The sequence below is a fragment of the Ruditapes philippinarum genome, unplaced genomic scaffold, assembly GCF_026571515.1.
Source record: "Ruditapes philippinarum isolate M1 unplaced genomic scaffold, ASM2657151v2 ctg1585_1_1_1_1, whole genome shotgun sequence".
NCBI classification, from domain to species: Eukaryota; Metazoa; Mollusca; class Bivalvia; order Venerida; family Veneridae; genus Ruditapes; species Ruditapes philippinarum.
In genome coordinates, this window is record NW_026864778.1 from 65,490 (window position 1) to 79,107 (window position 13,618).

Genomic DNA, 13,618 nt, shown 5'->3' on the forward strand with positions numbered 1-13,618 from the left:
TGAAGTCTGGTGAAATCTGTATAGACAGATCATACTGAATAAAGTCTAATGAAATCTGTATAGACAGATCATACCGAATGAAGTCTTAGTGAAATCTGTATAGACAGATCATACCGAATGAAGTATAGTGAAATCTGTATAGACAGTTCATAATGAATGAAGTCTAGTGAAATCTGTATAGACAGATCATACCGAATGAAATCTAGTGGCATCTGTATAGACAGTTCATAATAAATAAAGTGTAGTGAAATCTGTATCGACAGATTATAATGAATGAAGTCTAGTGAAATCTGTATAGACAGATTATAATGAATGAAGTCTAGTGAAATCTGTATAGACAGTTCATAATGAATGCAATCTAGTGAAATCTGTATAGACAGATCATACCGAATGAAGTATGGTGAAATCTGTATAGACATATCATACCGAATGAAATCTAGTGAAATCTGTATAGACAGTTCATAATAAATAAAGTGTAGTGAAATCTGTATAGACAGATCATACCGAATGAAGTCTAGTGAAATCTGTATAGACAGATCATACTGAATGAAGTCTAGTGAAATCTGTATAGACAGGTCGTACCTAATGAAGTCGGTTGAAATCTGTATAGACACATTATATAGGATGAAATATAGTCAAATTAGTATAGACACATCATATCAATGTGGTCCAGTGAAATCTGTATAGACAAAATAGCAGAGTAAAATTTGGTGGTCAGGAACCTTTTGCAGGACATGCAGTAATGCATTTTTTTGTTTGGTTTGGTTCAAAATATTCCTTATAAAAACCTAATTTATTTTTCATGAAAATGAAAAAGTTTCAGAAAAACATGTATTCCTTACAGTATATCTATTTACTTTCACGACATCATGCACATTTTACGACTTTCAAATCTGTATGGACGAAAACCTTGTAATTTGTATAGACTTTCGCCCTTACCGTAAACAAGGACGAATGAGACATTTCTAACAAAATTTTTGCGGTCTGACAGTCAGAATATCGACAAAATGACTGAAGAACAGAACAAACCGAAAGCAGAGTTCAAAGAACCCGGGTTAAGAGGTGTCAAAACCAGTAATGCCTTCAAAATAGTGAACTTTGAATTGTTTGCAAAACCAGTTAGTTATTCCTTGTATTCTGTTTTTTACTTTTCTTTTTTATGCCCCCACAAAGTGGGGAGCATATAGCGTTGCACTTGTCCGTCTGTCCGTACGTCCCGAAATCTTGTGAACGCAACTCCTCTTAAACCGGATGGCAGATTTTGCTTAAACTTCCAGGGATGAACAACCTTAATGACTAATGTGTAGATGGTAATAAAGGAAGGAATTTTTGCTGCGACCAAATTTAACAGAATTATGGCCCTTTGTTGATTTTTTCACTATATACCATATATATGTTTTCAGTGGGGCATCCGTGTCCTTTGGACACAGTTCTAGTTTTTTATTGTCTTTTTATGCCTCCCTCAGGGCGTCATAAAGTCTGTCCGTATGTCCGGTATGGCGGTAATCTTGTCTGCACTTCATCTCCAAAACTGCTGGGGAAATTCAGTGAAACTTCACAGGAGTTATCAGCACCATCCCTGGTTGTGCATATTGCCCAAACGTTCCGCTTGGCTGCACAACATGACAGTCAGAGCTATAAATAGTAAAATCTTGTCAGGCTTTCACAGGTCAAACCTAAGTTGTGCATATAGCTGGCATATTCCACTCCGCTGCACAAAATGGCCATCAGAGCTATCAATAAAAAAATCTTATCCAGCTTTCACAGGTCAAACCACTGGCAGGATTTCAATGAAACTTCACAGGAGTGATCAGTAGCATCCTTTATTGTGAATATCGCCCATACATAATAAATAACAGTCCACTTGCCTGCACAAAATGGCCACCAGAGCTATAAATAGAAAAAAACTTGTCTGGCTTCTGCTGGTCAGATTTCAATGAAACTTCACAGAAGTGATCAGTACCATCCCTAGTTGTGCATATCGCCAGCACATTCTGCCCCGCTGCACAAAATGGCAGCCAGAGCTATAAATCGAAAAATCTTGTCCTACTTTCACAGGTCAAACTGCTGGTGGGATTTCAATGAAACTTCACAGAAGTGAACAGTTCTATCCGTAGTTGTGCATATTGCAGGCACGTTCTTCACAAAATGGCCACCAGAGCTATAAATAGTAACATCTTGTTTTAGTAAAATTTCTTTAGACTATTTCTCCTACGTTTCTAATGGAATAAATGAAATTTTAGGAATGATGTTATCAAAGGCGGACGGGCATACCGGTATTTTGGCATTTATTGCTGAATTTATATCAAAGCTTTCTTTCAGGGGGCATTAGTCACTTTTCAGTGACAGCTTTTTTTTTTTTTTGTTATTTACTTGCATGTTCTTGTATAGAGAGATACATGTATGTTTTTAGATATTTTTATTATTTCTTATATTATGCTCCTAATTAATTTTACACATGTCACATGTTAGTCATTATTTTATTTCAGAATAAAAATGTGATGGGACTAGGAGGGTTTGTATTCCTGGGCTGCTGTGGATATATTCTGTATACAAGGTTGACAGATGAATTTAAAGATGTTCCTACTTACACAAGTATTAGTGATGATGGAACTTTGACCAGGAGAGTGAAATCATCAAAGTGGGATTAAAATTTTAAAAATATTGACAACAATTATAATAATAATAACATGTGAGAGCAGCTGTGGTGTGTGAAATTTGCTTACATATAGAAGTTGATTTCTATTCAAGGAGGAGATAAAACTGTATCTACATTTCAATTTCTGATTTTGAAGTTTGTGATTTTTTTTGAATTCCTGTAATCAATTTTGTTTACTCATGGACTACATATATAACATAAAAAATTACATTTGCATATTGTCAGGCTATGTAATCAATCTATGGATTCCTTTTTTCATGGACCATTTAAATTGTGTTTTATGTTGAACTATTTAAATTGTATTTTACATTAACTTGAATGTTTATATACTGTGTTAAAAAGAAATACATGTACATATGTGTATAGTGTAATGTTTCTCATACTTTTAGAAAGTATACTCTTAAGTATGATTACCACAAGTTAAAGAAAGAATTGGGTATTTCTTTATAAATGGTGTATGTTTGCATGTTTGTTAATTTTGTTAAAACTACAAAGTAAAATGAAATTGAAAGTTAGATCTTATTGTCTTAATTACTGGTTAACCAGGTTTTCAATTTTGAAAATCCTGATCATTAGATTGGTGAATGATATGCATTCAGGCAGGTGAGTGTCAAACAGCTGGTTACCATTCAATAATAAGATATCATAATCCAATTTGTTATATATCAAGCTAATGTGGAGACCTTGACCCTTGGGATTTCTGTTGGACTCTGTAGTGTCCAGGTCAAGTTCACTGTAACTAAAAGTAGAAATTGGTTTCTGGTCAATAACTAGAGTTAGGAATGGGATGTTTTCATCAAATTGTTGTAGAGAAAGCTCACTTGCAAGTGTTTTTGGGCTCTCTAAGATAAAGGTCACTGTTTCTTATCTAAAAGAAGAAAAATTATTTCCCAATGATAATTATACCCCGAAACGAAATTTGGGGGGTATATAAAAGTCGCCCTTTGGTTGGTCGGTCGGTCCAGCGGTCTGTTGCATTTTCCTTGTCTGGAGCATAACTTGAAGACTAATGGTTGGAATTCAATACAACTTCATACAATGGTCAATCACATTGAGAGGAAGTGCAGTGCATAAGAACCATAACTCCATCTTCACTAATTACAGAGTTATTGCCCTTTGTTATTTTTCCTTGTCCGGAGCATAACTTGAAAACTACTGGATGTAATTCAAAACAACTTCATACAATGGTCAAGCAAAATAAAAGGAAGTGCAATGCACAAGAACCATAACTCTATCTGAAGTAATTACAGAGTTATTGCCCTTTGTTACTTTTCCATTGCTTTTTTTGTCCCGACCATAACTTGAAGACTAATTGTTGGAATTCAATATAACTTCATACAATGGTCAAGCACATTGAGAGAAAGTGCAGTGCACAAGAACCATAACTTTGTCCAGAGTAATTATAGAGTTAATGCCCTTTGTTACTTTTCCATTGCTTTTTTCTTGTCCAGAGCATAACTTGAAAACTACTAGTTGGAATTCAATACAATTTCATTCAATGGTCAAGTATATTGAGAGGAATTGCAGTGCACATAAACCATAACTCTTTCTTGACTCATTTAAGAGTTTTTGCCCTTTGTTACTTTTTATTGTCCAGTGCATATCTTGAAAATTAGGAATTCAATTAAACTTCATACAATTGTCAAGGGCAGTAAGATGAAGTACAGTGCATAAGAACCATAACTCTCTTTTTGGACTAGTTACAGTTATTGCCCTTTGTTACTTTTTTTGTCCAGTGCATAACTTGAAAATTAGTTGTTGGAATTCAATACAACTTCTTACAATGGCAAGCGCAATGAGAGGAAGTGCAGTGTACAATAACCATAACTCCATCTTCAGAATTTGTAGAGTTATTGCCCTTTGTTCCTTTTCCTTGTCGGGTGCATAACTTAATCAAAGCACAGAAGGCGCTGAATTTGTTTGGTCTCAGAATGTCAGAAAGGTGAAGGTTCTGAGATTATAAACCAATTTGTTTTTGTACAGTGCCACCAATGCTTTCCAGTGTTTTAACTGTAGTAAATTGGCTATAAGACTAATTGCAACACTGATATTCAATTCAATGTTTATTTGACTTAAAAAATGGAAAAAAAATGAGTTGCCTCAACTGGGATTTGAACTCCATACCTCTCGATTCCTAAGCGAGAGTGCAAACCCCTCGGTCACGGTGAAGTTATATGTTAACGGCTTGAAGAAAACCATATTATTCTAAATTAGGGTTTGTAACTCTTATTATTTCGACGCTAAACATGTTGTTTAACACAGATGTAAATAATCATGGAGCTTACTATAAGCATGTATATCTATAAAGAATAAAACAATATTAGAAATCTTCGACCATTCGGGAACTATTTTGCTTGAAAAAATGAATGCGTCTTTCATTTGACAATCTTTACGCAGTGATCTCCCCTGAATTTTTCGGCGTTAGTGTACATATAAAGGGAAGTATTCGCTTCAAAAAAGCGGACTACTTTCGGCATTTGCAATTAACAGCATCAGCGTCTGAAATTTCGCTACCATCATTTGTTTGGTCTAACGACCCAAACAAATAAAACTAATGTTTAGAATTTAATGCAACTTCATACAATGGTGAAGCGCAATGAGAGGAAGTGCAGTGCTGAAGGAGCTCTTTCAACTCTTTCTGGATTTATTACAGAGTAATTCAATAAAACTTCATAAATGGTCAGCCACATTGAAAGGAAATGCAACATACAATAATCACAACTATCTTTAATTGCCCACAACCATCTGAAGGAGACCTGTTCATCGGTCTACCAAACTGCATTTCCTTGCCATAATTTAAATGTCCTTTGACTTACACCCCTCAGACTTCTAACATTAGATATACAGTACTAAAGATGTCTGGTTCGTTAAGTTGCAATTTTTTTCTGGTTTTCACCCATATACGTGATTTCAAAGTGACAAAAACGGTAAAATGTGAATGTTACAACTCTATTTTCTTACGTTGATCTCACTACATGTAGTAGTCATATTGCTTTTTAGCTCAATAATGTACATTGTTTCTGCAAATGTAACTAAAATTACTATTTTAACTAAAATTAATCATAAAAAATATTTCAAGCAAAAACACAGAACTAATGTTTTAACATGGGTCCATACTCCCTTAGATTTTATATTGACAGAATAATGCCCCTTTTTCAACTAAGAATTTACATTCCACCTCAGATATTTTCATATTTTATTGACATCTGGCTTTGAAACAAGTTGAAATTTTATACTCTTCTTTGAGAGCATAATAGAACTCTATCTTAGGCCTATAACTGTAACATGGATTTAAAGAAAATTTTTGCCCTTTTGTAAACTTAGAAATTTTACATTATCAAGGCTCTTGTACTATCAAGCACTAAGAATAGTCGAGCGTTGCTCTCCTACCGACAGCTCTTGTCATTATTCAATAAGGGTGTAAATCATTATGAAACGAAATACGCTCATTCTTTGCACAACAACTGGGTCGACAGTTTTCAGAAGAACTCCTGACAAGTAATCAGAAGAACTCCATACCCCGTAAAGTTCTATCCCCCCACCCCCCTCCAACCTGAGTATGCCATGATGTACCAATGATCTTACACCGGCTGCCGGTACTGACCGGAATATCTAGCTCTCGGGTAACTGTTTACGGCGGTAACGAGGCTACCCTCGAGCTGGATAATCCAGACAGTGTAAGATTCTTATAGTCTTACATGGGGGGGGGGTGTAAGACAGGGTTTTCTAGCACCGGTGATAACGGCAGATAATCCTGTCTGATATGCAAGAAAAACATGCCTGTAACTTTGAGGTAATACGCTAGTCTGGTATGAGACAGTCACCGGCCACTGATGTTTAAAATATTTTGTCTAGTTTAATGAAATTCCTCCATGCATAGCCAAATTACTGTCCGAACAAACAGACAGACGTAAGGTAGAATTGAAACAAAAGATTTTATATAGTTATAAATCTTTCATATATAATGTGGGCTTTGTGCACTTGGTTACAGGGAAAGTTTATATATTTACCTACGGATTTATGCAATATAAATCCGTGATTTACCTAAGAAAAATATTGGCATATTTGGTACCAAAATTGGCAAAATATAATGCCCACACGACAGTTCATATTTCATTGAAATTTCATTATTATCTTTTATTTAAAATAAGTTGCAGAGTTTTTTGTTGTTTTGTTTTTGTTTTCCGAATTACTTCCTTAGAACTATTTTGAGCACATCATGTGAGATAGTTATCTTTTATTTTCACCAATATGAAGAATTTCCTGATTTTTCTTCATCCAATAGCGTATTATGCAGACAGCTTAAATTAAATAAAACTTTAATAACACATTGCACTTTAACTTTTCTTCTGTTAATTAATTTTATCATTGTAAAATAAAGCTCCCTTTTAAAAATATTTTTCTCTACTTTTGTTGTACATGCAGTTACATTGAAACTGTGACATGGTGAATAATTTGATTTTTAATGTAAAAGATGAATAGAATGTTGTAATTAAACGCATCTTGGTAAATAAAATTTACAACATTTGTTTTGAACATTCGAACTACATAATAGCTCGCTGATAATAATGAATATAATAAAATCGTTCGTTTTTTTTTCGACATATGATTTTTTTTTATTAGAAAAATGACCATTGTTTTACTGTGTATAAAACCTGCTCATTTCCTGTTAACAGAGATATTCAAACTTTATATTCTATAGATCAATGTAAAACTATGTAAAATATTTGATAAATTCCAAAAACTTTATCTACCTATACATAAACAATAGGTTTATTTTAGACATTATTTTGTATCTTATTATTAACAAATATCTATTAACAGTATCATCTGTTCTTCATTTTAACGCATTCTTAATGATAACTATACGAAATTGTTTGGTAATTCATCGAGAGCAAGAGAAAATTATTTGTTTTAAATACTTTTTAAACAATGAAATACATAAAATACCAAACATTAAAACTGCTTCAAATTAAATATAAATTGTGTAGTCATTATGAAAATGGACTTTGATGTGTGGATACATGTATGTGGTGTAGATGAATGTAGTTTGCGAGGAGAGGCCCGATTATTAACAACAACCTGCCCCCCACCCCACCCCATTTCACTCGTTATTTTCTCTGTGAAATAACAGCATTATTAACCATGGCAGTTACTTATGTAATAAATATCTGAATAAATGTGTTTTATATATAAGGACCATGAATTTGCACATAGTCACGACTTTACACTCGATTTAATTTTGGTAAATATGTAAATGTGTTTTGATTATAAACTTAAAGATTTTATTCATTACGAAAGCTGTCTATATATTGCTTTTGATAATCTAAAGCTAATGACGTTGATGTACGAGTATATGACTTTCATGTAAACCAAGAAGCCCATCACCGCTTCTAAAACTCGGCACCAGTACTGGTGTCATATAGGACGACCGGAAGTCAAAATCGCATATGCGTTCAACTCAATCATCACAAAAAAGTTTCTTCACACGAAACTGTTAACTTCTGGTAGAGGGCAAATTAATAGCATACTTCAGAAGTTCTAACAATGCACGTTGCTCGGTTGTGCAATATTACTGTTTACAGTCATATAGCTTCAAGGACTCGATCAACGGCATACGTGCGGGATAGGTGTTACCACAATGAATGCCATCATGATTTAACCTTTTGTTTACAATTTATAATATATATATACTATAATTAATCAGATTTTTTATTTCCCACTGTTAAATGAACAATCTATACCAAGCCTAGTTTATAAACACATACTTGGATCAATGCGAAGACTTGCCACATTTCTATTGTTCAATGTAATACCATCGCAAATCTATTCAATACTAGACGTGTTTAGATTCTATAACTATGATATATCCGTCAGGTTGGTTTATCTGATGCATTTATTATCAAAATAAAATAAAACCAATAAACAAAGGATATTTTGATATTCTATAAATAGGCAAGGATTATTTACATTAGATAGAATGTGAGAATTCCTTTACTTGGTACTCTGTGGAACAATTACATGGAATATAAAAATGAGATTTAAAGACAATAGTCATGACTAAAATGTAAGTAATACTTTTTCATTTTGAATAACACATTTTCTTTAATTACCGTCTACTTTTAGTGAACTTTACTTTGTAAAACTATGACGTTCAAGCTTTACTAGTGGAGAAAATTTTCAGGTGCGCCTCCTTGTGTTTATTCAGACATGAACGGGCACCTGAGAAGGAACTTCATAGACAAAGGGCAAGTAATTTAAAGTCAGCGGCATTACCACTCGGTCGCACGGCCCCTTTTCTTTTTGATATAGATTTAGATATTTTTCACTATTCTTTAAACCAGTTATGTTCTTTTCCTTGAATGGATTTCACCACCGTATAATACAAATCACAAGAATGATAAGATAAACAAAAATCGTTGTTCATCAAGATGTTTTAGCTCTCTCATGATTGAATAAGTACCACATTATATGAAAGAAAAAATAATTGTTTTTGTATATAAAGCTGTAATAGTTAAGTTTAAAGTAACTACCATAATGACGAACAGTGCAGACCAGGATGAAGGCATGAACGTGCCAGCTGATATTGTTTTGTGGTCACATGTAGATAAAATTATCGCCAGCAGGGTAAATGTAAGATTATTTTTATGACAATGCCCAGTGTCTTTGGTCACTCCCATTTGCTTTCTTTACTTGACGGGTTATATTAAAGTTCAATTTGATGTAGATCTTGACCAATGACTTGTGTATTTTTTTATCATTCGCTCCCTCCTTTGTTTTCTATTTCGGTAATTTTCTCTGAATATTTTTTTCTCAAAGAAATATATTTTAATTGCGTAAAATGACACAAAACTGAGACGTTTAAACACTTTCCAGTCAAATCGGACAAATAATCGCAGAAATATTCAATTTTCAATATTTCATTCCGTGTGTGTTTCTTTATTATCTTCTTAATATCTATCCGCTTTAAGTGCCTACTTTATTTATGTAAATGACTTCATTGAAATTCCATCAAGGTATACTATGTTTCTAAGAATTACATTTTAGGAGGATTCAAATTAAGTGAAGCACGCAATCAATGCTTAAAATTAAATATCAAATTTATTGAATCTTATTATACCAGGAATGAATACAATTTAGATATTAACTCTTTTGCAAAACTAATTGTGAAATAAATTCGCTACTTTTCAATTTTATTGCCCCCACTTTAAAAGTGTGGGACCTTCCAACAATTCATAAGCTCTTCCTGTACTTCTAGTCTGATGGTGGTGGTGGTAGTGTACCCTTCGGATCACGATAGTAAGCCACATTGAATTTACCCGCACCGCATCGTTCCTGGGCAGGCTGTCAGGTGGCTGATTTGGTACATTGCGCGATGCGTTGTCGATAGCGACAACGCAACCTATATTGTTATCGTTTTTTCGTCTTGTCGCTAGCGACAACACCACAAAGCGCCAAATGGCGCCTTGTCGCCCTGTCGCTAGCGAAGCACACCAAACGGCGCGTTGTCGTGCGGCGCGTTGTCGTCCTGTCGCTTGGCTTATAAGCCAATCCTTCGATTTGAACCGAGGGACAACGTGACATCGCGACAACACGCCGCACGACAACGCGTCGTTTGGCGTACATCGTTAGCGACAGGACGACAAGACGAAAGTCCGACAACGCGCCGTTTGACGCTTTGTACGGTTGTCGCTAGCGCCAACACGACACACAAAAGCGTTCCAAATCAGCCATCATATTTACCAGTTCTAGTTGCCATCACTTTCGCAAGGAACAGTTAACTTTCTTGCATAGAAGAGGTACAGAAAGGATTTTATGATCAATCATAGAGAAAATGGCCTGCACCGTCAGGGAATAGAACACGGGTTGCCCGATTCACAGTCCGACAGTAACCGGACGGTTATTTGTGTCCGATAAATAGGTTAAGAATTAAGATAAGCATTGCCAAAGGCCAGTAGATGGGTAGTTCAATAACTTGAGAAGAAGAAAAAACTGTTTAACTTAATAGAGGAACATTGCTGCATTTTTAAATTTCTTCATTTCATCATTTATAATGTATGTTACTTACATACCGCATCTGCTGGGAGTAGCGTGTCGAAATCACGGCCGCTCTCGAATTAAGACTAATTTCGACTACTACCTCCAACACTTCAGTAGGGATGGGACCAAAGCTACACATGTCTGGGGCCTTACTTCTTCCGTGATGTAATGTACTATTGACCATTTTTGTGTCGCCTTGAAAAAGGCGACATATAGGGGTTACTTTTGTCGGCGGTGTCGGCGTCCCCTTAAGCTTGTCCGGAGCATAAGTCAGTCATTATAAGTCGGATTGACTTCAAACTTGGTATGCATGCTTCTTATAATGACCCGAAGTGCAGTGCACAAGAACCGGTACTCTGCACTTCTTAATTTTTGAGTTATTGCCCTTTGTTAATTTTCATACTTTATTTTTGTCCGGGCCATTTCTCCTAAAGTATAAAAGCTATGGACATGAAACTTCATAGGATGATAGATCTCATTAAGAAGAAGTGCAGTGCTCAAGAACTGGTACTCTGCATTTCTTATTTTTTGAGTTTTTGCCCTTTGTTAATTTTCATACCTTATTTTTGTCCAGGCCATTTCTCATAAATTATAAAAGCTATAGACTTGAAACTTCATAAGATGATAGATCTTATTGATAAGAAGTGCAGTGCACAGAAACTGCTGCTCTGCATTTCTTATTTTTTGAGTTATTGCCCTTTGTTAATTTTCATATTTCATTTTTGTCCTGGCCATTTCTTCTAAACTATATTGTTCACAAGGCGACACATCCGACTTGCGGAGTTCTAGTTGTTCAACAATAATTGTTCGAAACCGCTTTAATTATTTTTGGAAACATAGTACTGATTTAACTAATGTACGATTATCGCCGCAAAAGAAATGAAAATCAAATAAGGATCCTTTTTTATTAACATCAAACGCACGACTTAAATGCTCAACTTGATTGTTGTTTTCAATGTGATATCCAGTTCAATTCTATTATAGCACACCCTGGTGAACATTGCGCAATAACAGCATTAGTTACATGTTCATAGTTGGTATTTGAATAACAAAAAGAGGGACATTTTTGAAAATATTTCATTACAAATGACTACTTTTATAACGGTAAACTATTTGAGCCGTGTCACGACACAACCAACATAATGGGTTTGCGACCAGTATGGATTCAGACCAGCAGGATCCATGCTGTTCGCTATCAGTTTCTCTACTTGTAATAGGCTTTGTAAGCGAACAGCATGGGTCCTGATCAGACTGTGCGGATGCACAGGCTGGACTTGATCCATGCTGGTCGCAAACGCATTATGTTGGTTTTGTCGTGACACGGCTCATTTTAAACGATTCAATTACGCGATTCTCAGACAAGATACATGTAAACAATTATTACAGGTGGAAAAATGCCATGACATAACTTGACACGCCACTTATCACTAAAAAAATCTGAACTAATCATTTATTGTTTTCTTATTGCAGACGACAGTTCAGTGCATGTACCCGATTGCGCCGTGGTAAACTATTTGGGAAGGTATGTTGCGCCAAACGTCTATCATTATTCCTGGTCATGGGAAGTTTCATGATTTATACAATGTGTCTTATGATATTACCGTCAGTAAGCGACAGACGAGATGTTTTATATCTCACCGGAAATCTGCAGCAGAAGTTAGTTGTACAAAATGGCGGTGCAAATGAAAAGATATTTGGCGCGAATTTTCAGTATTCGGGAAACGTTCCCTATCACAGAGATGGTTACTTAGGCAAAAAAATGTTAGAAAGTATTAGAAATACAGCTGAAACTGAACAGACTCAAGTCGAAGAACCATCTAAACAAATGCAAGCAAGTTATAAAAACGAGTTTTTGAATAAAATCAATGTGTCAGAAATTCCATTTAATAAATCTGCATTTGGTGATGAATACACATTAAATCAAACACGATCAGACATATACGATTTTCCATTTACAATAGACGGGCATGAAATCTGCAAAGATACATCACCATTCCTTCTTATCATGGTCCTTTCCGTACATACGCATATTGACACACGTTCAGCTATTCGAAATACATGGGGTCGAGCTGTTGACCCTGGTGTTTGGCCAAAAGTTGGCGTTTTAAAACATAAGGTGAAGCTTATATTTTTGTTTGGCAATGCGAAAAACGAATTAGGTAACAAGATTGCTAGAGAGGAGAGTAAAATGTACGGTGATATCGTACAAGCGGATTTTGAAGATTCCTACTTTAACCTGACATATAAAACTGTAACTGGAATCCGTTGGGTCGCCGAATACTGTCAAGACGCTAAATACATACTCAAGGCGGACGAAGATGTATTTGTGCACGTACATAACCTTGTAACCTTTCTATCTAAACGAGAGAAGAAAATTCATGGTGTCATCTTTGGTCATGCTCTCATGAAATCAGATGTGTTCAGGGAAGGACGATGGGCTGTATCTAAACATGCATATCCACTTAGTGTGTACCCAACATACACTTGTGGTAACACGTATGTCATTTCCGGTAAAATGGCTGCCCAAATATACTACACTGCCGGACTTTTGCCATATTTAAATATTGAAGACGTCTTCGTCACTGGTATAATCAGAAGCTTCTTGAATGCGGAACTAGTTGATGTTCCCGGGTTCACGCACTGGTTTGAAAAGAAGCCAAAACCATGTGAGTTTAAAAACCAAGTTAGAATTTCTGCCACAAAAGTCACGGAAGCGATGCAGAATGCAATCTGGGAAGGTCTGAAGACAAAGGAAGCAGACTGCTTCAAATTAGTGCGCGTGAAACATGTGAGAATGAATCGTCCAGATAGCATCATTAATACAAAGGTAATAAGAGATCAACATATTTTCATGAACGATACCAGTGGAAAATTTTACATATTGTAAGACATCAAAAAACGTTTTATATCAAACGCCAT

The 13,618-nt window shown here is 35.3% G+C and overlaps 1 protein-coding gene across 1 annotated transcript; it reads left to right on the forward strand.

The window, feature by feature from the left end:
* Window positions 1–8,487: 8,487 nt before the first annotated feature.
* LOC132726773 (beta-1,3-galactosyltransferase 1-like) lies at window positions 8,488–13,600 on the forward strand. Its single transcript, XM_060712135.1, has 2 exons — window positions 8,488–8,726; window positions 12,170–13,600. Exons 1-2 carry the CDS (start codon window positions 8,716–8,718, stop codon window positions 13,584–13,586), a joined length of 1,428 nt encoding a protein of 475 aa, XP_060568118.1. The 5' UTR covers window positions 8,488–8,715; the 3' UTR covers window positions 13,587–13,600.
* Window positions 13,601–13,618: the final 18 nt, after the last annotated feature.